The sequence below is a fragment of the Lithobates pipiens genome, unplaced genomic scaffold (assembly GCF_037356315.1).
Source record: "Lithobates pipiens isolate NorthernLeopardFrog02 unplaced genomic scaffold, aLitPip1_a1.2 Scaffold_1, whole genome shotgun sequence".
NCBI classification, from domain to species: Eukaryota; Metazoa; Chordata; class Amphibia; order Anura; family Ranidae; genus Lithobates; species Lithobates pipiens.
In genome coordinates this window covers 147,852,637-147,863,925 of record NW_027507685.1, presented here as the reverse complement: position 1 = coordinate 147,863,925, position 11,289 = coordinate 147,852,637, and the positions used below count along the sequence as shown (strand labels likewise).

Below are 11,289 nucleotides of genomic sequence, written 5' to 3'. Positions count from 1 at the left end.
GGCCCACTCATCTATGCAGAATTGTCCTAATTCAGTTACATTAGAGGGTTTTCGAGCATAAACGGCCTTTTTAAGGTCATACCACAACATCTCAATAGGATTCAGGTCAGGACTTTGGCTAGGCCACTCCAAAGTCTTCATTTTGTTTTTCTTCAGCCATTCGGTGGTGGACTTGCTGGTGTGTTTAGGATCATTGTCCTGCTGCAGAACCCAAGTTCGTTTCAGCTTGAGTACACGAACAGATGGTCGGACATTCTCCTTCAGGATCTCTTGGTAGACAGCAGAATTCATAGTTCCTTTTATCACGGCAAGTCTTCCAGGTCCTGAAGCAGCAAAACAGCCCCAGACCATCACACTACCACCACCATATTTTACTGTTGGTATAATGTTCTTTTTATGAAATGCAGTGTTCCTTCTACGCCAGATATACTTGGACACACACCTTCCAAAGAGTTCCACATTTGTCTCATCGGTCCACAGAATGTTGTCCCAAAAGTCTTGGGGATCATCAAGATGTGTTGTGGAGAAATTGAGACGAGCTTTGATGTTCTTTTTGCTCAGCAGTGGTTTTCTCCTTGGAACTCTGCCATGCAGGCCATTTTTGCCCAGTCTTTTCCTGATGGTGGAGGCATGAACACTGACCTTAACTGAGGCAAGTGAGGCCTGCAGTTCCTTGGACGTTGTTGTGGGGTCTTTTGTGACCTCTTGGATGAGTCGTCGCTGCGCTCTTGGGGTAATTTTGGGCGGACGGCCACTCCTGGGAAGGTTCAACACTGTTCCATGTCTTCGCCATTTGTGGATAATGGCTCTCACTGTGGTTCGCTGGATTCCCAAAGCTTTGGAAATGGCTTTATAACCCTTTCCAGACTGATAGATCTCAATTACTTTCTTTCTCAATTGTTCCTGAATTTCTTTGGGTCTTGGCATGATGTGTAGCTTTTAAGGATCTTCTGGTGGACCTTACTGTGTCAAGCAGCTCCTATTTAAGTGATGCCTTGATTGTGAACAGGTGTGGCAATAATCAGGCCTGGGTGTGGCTAGAGAAATTGAACTCAGGTGTGGACAACCACAGTTATAGTATGTTTTAACAAGGGGGGCAATCACTTTTTCACACATGGCCATGATGGTTTGGATTTTTTTTCACCTTTAATAATAAACACCTTCATTTACAAATTGCATTTTGTGTTTACTTGTGTTGTCCTTGACTATTGTTTAAATTGGTTTGATGTTCCGAAACACTTAAGTGTGACAAACATGCAAAGGAACAGGAAATGAGGAAGGGGGCAAACACTTTTTCACACCACTGTACATATATATATATACATATATATATATACATATATATACATATATACATATATATATATATATATATATACATATATATATATATATATATATATATATATATACATATATATATATATATATACATATACATATATATATACATATATGTATATGTATATGTATATATATATATATATATATATATATATATATATATATATATATATATACATATATATATATATACATATATATATATATATATATACATATATATATATATATATATACATATATATATATATATATATACATATATATATATATATATATACATATATATATATATATATATACATATATATATATATATATATACATATATATATATATATATATATACATATATATATATATATATATATATACATATATATATATATATATATACATATATATATATATATATATATATATTACATATATATATATATATCTGGTAAGACCGATTGAGATTGTGAGACGGATTTCCTTAATTAGTTCTGAGTCAGCGTAAATCAAAATGTGTGTTTTATTGTACACACTAAAGTAGAAAATAATACTTACAAAAATAGTACAATGCTAAAATTCTAGTATAGTTCATTCGTTTCAAAGATATTAAAAGAATAACATGTGCTTTTGGAATCTATCTAAAATGGCAGAATAACCCTTTGTATGCTGAAGAATAGCTGAAAGTCTGTGTGCTGGGATGTATGTTGTCTTCAGAGCTGCGTCAAGAATCAAAGAGACTGTCTTTTTCACCAGCTTTCGCCTATATCACTCAAAGCTTCTAAATTTGCGCCAAAAGAATAAACTCTCCTTCACAAGGGTGTGGGCTAAAGAGTGGTTACCATAAGTAACATCTGGTATCACTTAAACATAGCTGACCATTCTAATGACAAGAAGTTACTTAGGCATATGTCCTTTAAAAGCATATATAAGATTTACAATATTCATCAAAATCCTGACAGTTTTTAAATGTTTACTTTTTCAATTACAACATGTCACCATCTGGAGATTGATTGATTCAGAGTTTTCATACACACCATTATAGAGAATTCATATTCTAAATAAAGTATAATAAAGCCAATTGAAATTTAGATATTAAGAATATAACAAATCCCAACTACGACACTACCTGCCTGGAGTACCCGGGGAAAACCCACACAGACACAGGGAGAACATGCAAACTCCAGATTCCTCCCATACTCCAAAGACATGCAGGTAGGTTAATTGGCTTCTGTCCAAAATTGGCCCTAGTATATGAATGGGGACCTTGGATTGTGGGCTCCTCAAGGGTAGGGACTGATGTGAGCATGCAATATACAGGGATAGGGACAATTGCAGACACTCACTCAGGTTGAACTGGATGGACTGGTGTCTTTATTCAACCTTACTAACTATGTAACAAACTCGGAAGCAAGGACTTTTCTCTTCTTCTTTAATGGGATAATAATGAAGCTGCTTTACTGGTGATACTGATGGAGTTTTTGCAAACAAATGTTCAAAGGCTTTTTTTTCTAGTGATATCAAGAATAATATGTTTTTTTCTGGGCAAGATACCACAACACCATTATCCCGTAGTTTTTAAGATCAAAGATACTATGTTAGTGTCCCTTCTTAATTTTACATTGTATATTTTTAAATGTAACTGCCTACTTCCAAACTGTCATTTGAAGTAAAACATATAGCCAAGTATTATTCTACACAATGTTTTTATTGTGCATTAAAAAAAGAAAACAAATAAAATTAGATATGCTATCTGCCAATAGAACTTAACCAAAAAAATGCATTCTATACATCCAAAAATATAGAAATATTCAACCAAAAAAAATAATGTCAAAGGAATAACTGCAAGGCCATTAATAAATAATAAGTTATCTCCTCCGATTCTGCAACATGTCTGGTTGACAAGCGTCCGTTCACAGAAAAGTGCAAACTGAAAAGTGCAAAATGCAAAGCGCAAATCAACACTCACCAAACTTCTACTAACACGAAATTAGCAGAAGGAGCCCAAAGGGTGGCAATAAAGAGCTGAAAAACAATGTAGTACATCACTAATTAATTAGTAATTGTTGGCTAACATTTGTGTGGCTGTGTGTATGCAAGACAAGTTTGGGCCAAAGCTACAGGGATCATTCAGATATCAGCTTTTTCAGCACTACACCATAAGAATGATCATAGCGGCTGCTCCACTGCTTGATTGTTCTTACGGGAGGCGAGAGAAGGCGTGCCCCCCCGCCCCCCAGCGCGCCCTCCGGTGCTTCTACCGATTCGCCAATACGATCAAAGCCAGAATTGTTTTTTGTTTTTTAATTTCAGGTTTCCCAGCCTAGAGGTGAGATGTGGGGTCGTATTGACCCCATATCTCACTGAAAAGAGGACCTGTCATGCCATGTTCCTATTACAAGGGATGATTACATTCCTTGTAATAGGAATAAAAGTGATCAAAAAATATATTTTTGGGGAAAAAAGTGTCAAACTAAAATAAAGTAAAATGAACAATAAAAAAAAAATAATAATTTTAAAGCACCCCTGTCCCCCATGTTCTTGCAGAAGCAAAAGCATACGCAAGTCCCGTCCACATATGAAAACGGTTTTATAACCACACATGTGAGATATCGCTACGAACGTTAGAGCAAGAACAATAATTTTGGCCCTAGACCCCCTCTGTAACTCAAAACATGTAACCAGTAAAAAAAATTAAAGCATCGCCTATGGGGATTTTTAAGTAGCGACTTTGGCATCATTCCACGAGCATGTGCAATTTTGAAGGGTGACATGTTAGGTATCCATTTACTCGGCGTATCTTTCACATTATGCAAAAACATTGGGCTAACTTTACTGTTTTTTGTTTTTTTTTTTAAAGCAAAAAACATTTATTTTCCCCAAAAAAGGCGTTAGAAAAATTGCTGCGCTAATACCGTGTGAGATAGAAAGTTGCAAGGACCACCATTGTATTCTCTAGGGTCTTTGATAAAAAAAAACCATATATAATGTTTTGGGTTTCTATGTAATTTTCTAGCAAATAAATGATGATTTTTACATGTAGGAGAGAAATGCCAGAATTGGCCTGGGTGCTCCAGAACGCCTGATGGTGCTCCCTGCATGTTGTGCCTCTGTATGTGGCCACGCTGTGTAAAAGTCCCACACATGTGGTATCGCCATACTCAGGAGTAATAGTAGAATGTGTTTTGGGGTGTAATTTGTGGTATGCATATGCTCTGTGTGAGAAATAACCTGATAATATGACAATTTTGTGAAAAAAATGAAAAAGAAAATTCTTGATTTTGCAAAGAATTGTGGGAAAAAATGACAACTTCAAAAAACTCATCATGCCTCTTACTAAATACCTTGGAATGTATTCTTTCCAAAAAGGGGTAATTTGGGGGGTATTTGTACTTTTATGGCATGTTAGGGTCTCAAGAAATTAGATCAGTACTTCAGGTGTGATCAATTTTCAGATATTGGCACCACAGCTTGTAGACTCTATAAAATTGTCACAAAGACCAAATAATATCCACCAAGTTGTCCTTACTTTTGCCAAAGATATGTAGTAGTATACATTTTGGCCAAAATTTATGAAGAAAAATTACTAATCTGCTAAATTTTATAACCGAAACGAAGATGGCTAGCATATTCACACAATTTTTTTAACTGCTACCATCAGAGCTAGATAAATCTGTCACTTAGCCTAGAGGGAATTCCCATCTGCTAAAACTGTACCTTCAAGAGTCCATTGCCACAAAGCTCAGGTCATTGTCTCAACTGCTGCCTACAAAGTGCAATAATGCATAACAACCGATATGGAAGGACACTTTTTCTTAAAGTTGATTGGTTGCATAAGGTTCTGCAACTTTAATAACTAAATCTGAAAAGGTAGCCACCTTAGGATTTAAACTTGCAACAACTCATTTGCTAGCTTAGTGGCATCCATACAAGGGCATTTCCCCTGATGGCAAGTGGTACTTAGAACTAGAGCTTTAACATCATGGAATACCATATGACTAGTGCATTCATATTCAAACATTTAACCAAATTGCTACCATCAGACCTAGACTAGTCTCCCACTTTAACAATCTCAACTGCTGCCTAAAAACAAAGTGCAGCAACGTTCTCAGGATTCAAACTCACAATCATGGGATTTATGTAACCACTGCCATACGCACAACACTACTGGTAAAGGTAATAGGAGTGCATCTTCTTATAGTTGTATTATCATTACATGTTATCATATTAGTGGCTTCATGTCTAAAAACTGTACTGAATTGCTCTACCCAGACTTAAGCTATAAATCTATACAATTTTCTGCAGATTTTTTCCTCTAGATTTACCAAAACCATATAATACCATATATTATGAGGTCAAACCTAAAAACTTTCAATTTGTATGCAATCGGGCAAGCCCTTGCACTACATGTTTTTGGTAAATCTAAAGAAAACATCTAAAAAAAATTTGTATAGTGTGTATGGCCCTTTAGACTAGTCTCCTACTTGGTTTACTATGGATCTTCTCGTCTGATAAAAATCAATAAGTACGTCTGAAAGGGTGGTTATCTGAGGATTTTACCTCACAACCCTTCTCTTGTGATAACACCAGCATACTCTCAATGCCACAGCCTCAGACCATAGATACACTTCTCATGACCAAACAAGACTAGTCTCTTACTTGGCCTGCTAAAAGAACTTTGCATCTGGTAAAACTCTCCTTTCAAAAGTAAATTCCCCGTAACCATAGGACATCATCTTAACTGATGCCATTATCTTCAAGATCTTTCACTCGGTTTCAAACTCTATAATAAGACCAGGATATGCTCAATGCCATGGCCTCAGATGGCAAGAGTGCTTGTTGTGACCAAACTAGACTAGTATCTCACTTGACCAACCAAAAGATCTTTGCATCTGGTAAATCTCTCCTTTCAAAAGTAAATTCCTTTGAACCATATTGCATTGTCCCAACTAATGCCATATCTTCAAGATCTTTCACTACAAATAATCTCCATCTCAACTCCATCAACAGTCTCTGACACTGACCTGGTTTACTAAGGGATCTTCTCATCTGGTAAAAATGTAATTTCAACAGTCCATTCTCTTGAACCACGGGGCAGAGTCTCAACTGCTGCCTAAATATTCATTAATGATGCTTGAAAATGTAGTTATCTGAGAATTTGTACACCCAACCCTTTAGCTGACAATAACACCAGTATAAACTCAGTGCCACAACCTCATATGGCATAGAAGCTTGTTGAGACCAAAATAGACCATTGTCTACTAAGGGATCGGTGCATCTGGTAAAACTCTCCTTTCAAAAGTCAATTCCCTTGAACCACAGGACACCATCTCAACTGATGTCGTTATCTTCAAGATCGTTCACTACACATGATCTCCATCTCTACTCTATCAACAGTCTCCTACACTGACCTGACTAGAGAAATATGTGATCACCACAGGTTTTAGAGTTAAACAGATACAATGGGTGAAATAATGGCCAAATATATCACTTTGTGGTTTTCTGATCTCAAAGAATTCATAGACTTGAAAAGAACCCTATAGTAGAAAATATTCTTTTTTTTCTTTTTTTTTAGTCACACAGAGTCTAACCTAGCCAATTTTTTTTTTTTTATTTAGAAGCTGATTTTTGGTGTCAACTAACACTTTATCTTTTTCCCATGAGGCTTTTTGTCTTGTTCATGAGTTGGGACTGAAATGGAGTAAACAAGCACTTTATGTGATTTTTTTTCTATTTTGTTTGTGGGTTTGAACTCACAATACCTCAGTCTGGTCCAACAGAAGATGGCTTGGATGGCTTCTGTCGGTCAAGCATGCTGGAAAACCAGCAGCTGACCGGCTCCCAATGAGCTGGAAGCATTGGCTGGGGTGTTTTGGCAGGGTGGCCATCCCCCAGTTAATACAAAAAAAGAACAGCAGGGAAGAGCTCTGCATTAATGTCAAATCATTACAACAGCGGCTCCGACTGGAGATGTCAGTTTTTTTTTTCATTAAACCAACCGGTTTGAATGAAAAAAATCTAGTGGTGTGTACCAGGCTTTACTCTGCAGCATATCAAATACATCAACTAAGGCCATCCAACACAGGCAAGGAATCAAGCCATAAGGGCAAACTGCAACCACTTTAACCCTTTCCCGCCCTTGCTATAGCTAAATGACGTGATCGTGCTGCCTGTGCGGTTGAATTTTGCTCCTATGACTTGCTTACTTGTCTGTGGTGGATGGCCATATTTGATGTCTTCGATGTGCTGCAGAGTAAAGCCTGGTACACACTACTAGTTCTTTTTTGTTCAACCTACTGGGCAGCATGCTCTGTAATCACTGAGTTCTTCGGACTCAGCTAATCACAGATCGGGGTAAAGGGCCAATCACAACGGCCCTTTACCACATGATCAGCTGTGTCCAATGACAGCTGATCACAGAAGTAAACACAAGTCAGTTATTGGCCTTCTTTCCTCACGTTGACAGCGTGAGGAGAGAAAAAGATTGCTGATAACCGGCTTGTGTTAAAGGTACATGGGCACTGATTACTAGTGTTCTGCTTATCAGTGCAGTCCCAACAGTGCCCCCCAGTGCTGCCTATCAGTGCCCACCCGTGCTGCCAATAAGTGCTCACTCTTCATCCAGGCTTCAAATGGGAAAGCCCATAGAGAGGTATGCATAAGAAACCTGAGGATGTGTCTGCAAAGCCGTACTATGAAATGATTGTGGATGCAATGCTTTGCAGGCTCCTGCAGGAAAAAAATATTAATGCACATTTTTTTCTGCAGAAATATGTGCATTTATTATTTTTTACAGAACGGTAAACTTATCCTTTAAGCTGGCCATACTAAATCAGTTGGTAAATTTTTGCTCGGTCAGTGCATGCAACCAATCGGCTGATAAGTGTAGTCTGCCAGCGGAGGAGTCCCACTGTCCGAATACATTAACTCAGTAGGAGGATTCCCACATCTACCTCATATGGAGATGCTGACGGACTGGATGAGCACTTGATGAGCAAGTTTATTGTTCATCTATAACTGTGAAATTGGCTAGTTGTTTTGAAATAATTTAACTTAGCGATATATTGCCTTCATTTTTGGTGTAGAGTCCAACCATTGGCACCTTGATACTGTCCCCCTGAAGTCATAGATTTGGTGGCTTCCAGTGTGAGTCATGCGAAGGCATCAGCTTATAAATTTTCATCAACATGGTTAAAACTCTCTGTGTTCCTTGTATTAAGTATGTAATACTTCTAATGCCGCATACACGATGGCCAGCAAAAGACCGATGAGAGCTTTTCATAGGAAAATGCGACCATGTGTATGCTCTATCAGAATTTAGCTGGCCGAATTCTCGCCAGCAAAAATTTGAGAGCGTGTTCTCAATTTTCTTGACGGAAAAATTATCGGAAATTCCGATCGTGTGTATGCAATTCCGCAGATTGCGCAGATTCAACTACGAGACGGAAGCTATTGGATACTGAACATCCTTTTTCTAGTCCCATCGTACATCACCGCGTTCTTGACGGTCGGAATTTGGTGTGACCGTGTGTAGGCAAGACAGCTTGAGTGGAATTCCATCGGGGAAACAATCAGACCTTTTTCCGACCATAATTCCGATCGTGTGTACATGACATTAGGAAACTGTGGTTTTGATTGTTAAAGAATATGTTTTTTAAATGCACATTGTGTTCTAGATAATATACCATATGCACTCCTGAAGAAGACACATTTCGGAAACGCAGTGGATTGCTCTGTATGAATTCTGCTACTTCAAGAGCAAGAAATATCTATGTGGAGAAAATAGGGGTATATTGTATTGCATGCCATTGTTCCAAGGACTATAAAAGAGACACAACAAAGTCGGAGACACATTGAATAAAACTACCTTTGATTGTAGTTGCCATTAAAAGTCTGCACTACATTTCTCGGATCAGCAGATTACTTTGATCAAGAGCATCCCCCCAGCAGTGCCAATGATCCCAACTCCCCACCAGCACTGCCAGTCATCCCATTCCCCCCACCCCCCCCACCAAGGAGTAAGAGAAGGAATAAAAATAGATAAATAAATGGAAGGAAGAGAAAAAGAGGGGGAAGAACAAAGAAAAACAGGGAGATAAAGGGTTTTAATACTGTACGAGTGGAAGGGACTCGGCAAGCGCTAAATGTCTGTGGGTTAGGGGTGCAAATTACTTGTCTTGCCTTGGGTGCTGACAACCCACGCTACAATTTTTTTTTTCTGTTGGGGTCCCCAAAACTTGGGAAATGTTATCAAGGGATCACAGCACTGGAAAGGTTGAGAACCACTGGTCTAGAGTATATAATCTACAATATAGCACAAAGAGTGCAGGGGTCGGAAGTGGGTAATGCAGAGAGAGCTGGAGCCAGGAGTATGTAACGTACAGAGCAAGGGTGTAATTACATAGGTTGCAATTGCTACCCGGTTTCATACTGCAGAGGGCCCATGTGGCTTCCCTCTATTCCCTGGACAGAAGAGTTGGAATGGGCAGCATATAGAGGAACCGATCCCCTCCATTTTCCTCCTGCAGCCACTGAAAGCCTGCTTTTCCAACTCTCCCTCCTGCAGGCAATGGAAGGGATTGGATCCTATATATGCCACCCCTCCTATCCAGTTCCAGAACAGAGGAGGAGTCACCCTCAGCTCTGAACTGCAGACCTGCTGTGCTTATCTGAGGCCTTTTGGCAGCTGCACAGTGAATGGCACTGTAGTGCCAGAACTTTGAAATTAAAAACATTGTGTGGTGTAGGGACCTGGGGCAGCCAGCAAATGATGTCCACAATAGATTTGGGGCATTTACCCTGGGTGCCTGGCATTAGTGAAACCGCTGCTTCCTGTTCCAGTGACCACACCAAACGTTATGCAAAATCTTCTCAATAGGGACACAAGCAGCAATTAAGAAAAAGTTATAATCATCAACATTCAATGCATAACTAAAGACAAATGTTAACCTTAGAATTCCATTAAGAAAACTGTAATTAGACTTTCCAATGACCAACCCTAGTGGAATACCGGATACTAGGGAATTGCTCTGCCAGTCCCAATCTATGATATCCTGCAAAGTCAGGCTGAAGAAATTGATGACCAGCAGATGCTGATGCAATTTGATTGGGCCATGTCTAGTAATGTCAGGCAGAAAGTGACCTAACTACAGACTCTTATGCAGTAAAGTCTTTGATGATCATCCCAAGTTTACAGGATTTCATTCATTTTCAAATCTCATACATGGCCATATATTGTAACTGACTGATTGCTGATGCCACAGATAACTTTAAAGGAGTTGTAGGACCTGCAGTAGGTCAAAAGAACCGCAGCAACGGGTGGTTCCAGTATTTCAGAGGGTGACCCATAATTTTTGTCTATTGGCTCTAATATTTGTTGATGTGTGTTCTTGTCCAGTAACTTAATATTCTCTAAAAATGCCATTAGACCCCTCATGCAAACTTTCTCCTTACTTGCTGATTTTGGCAGATTTATCATACGGGGTTTCGTCCACCCAGCGCCAGTGCCCTTCCAGGTCACGATCTGACAATCCAATCCAGGATGTCTCCTTCACCAGATCTTGAAGGAAATACTGGAAGAGACAAGAGTACTTAGAAAAGCTCACATCTAAGCATCATATAAGGCCACTCATTCTAATAGGAAAGAGAAAACTTCACACATATTCCAGATGTTAGAAACATTCCAAAAAGGATGACGCTAATTCAAACGGTGAACATAAACATAATAATAACATAAATAATTAACTGTAAATAGGACCATATACAAATAAGTGAATAAATTATTTAAAAAATAATTATAAAAAAGTCCACACACCAAAAGACCAAAAATAATGTAGTAACAATATTTCTTAATCATCTGAACTAGGAGAAAAACTGACTCACCAAATAGCTGAAAAATTGAGAATGGCTTATGTATGAGTCAAATCCTTAGAAGGATGGTAGAAATCAAGG

At 38.4% G+C, this 11,289-nt stretch overlaps 1 protein-coding gene across 1 annotated transcript in view; it reads right to left on the bottom strand.

Moving 5' to 3' along the window:
• Positions 1–11,289, bottom strand: part of LOC143975842 (uncharacterized) — a 136,386-nt gene that overhangs the window by 79,911 nt on the left and 45,186 nt on the right. The window contains exon 5 of the mRNA XM_077478407.1: positions 10,792–10,910. Coding sequence (XP_077334533.1) covers positions 10,792–10,910 — 119 coding nt within the window. The remainder of the gene's footprint in view (positions 1–10,791; positions 10,911–11,289) is intronic.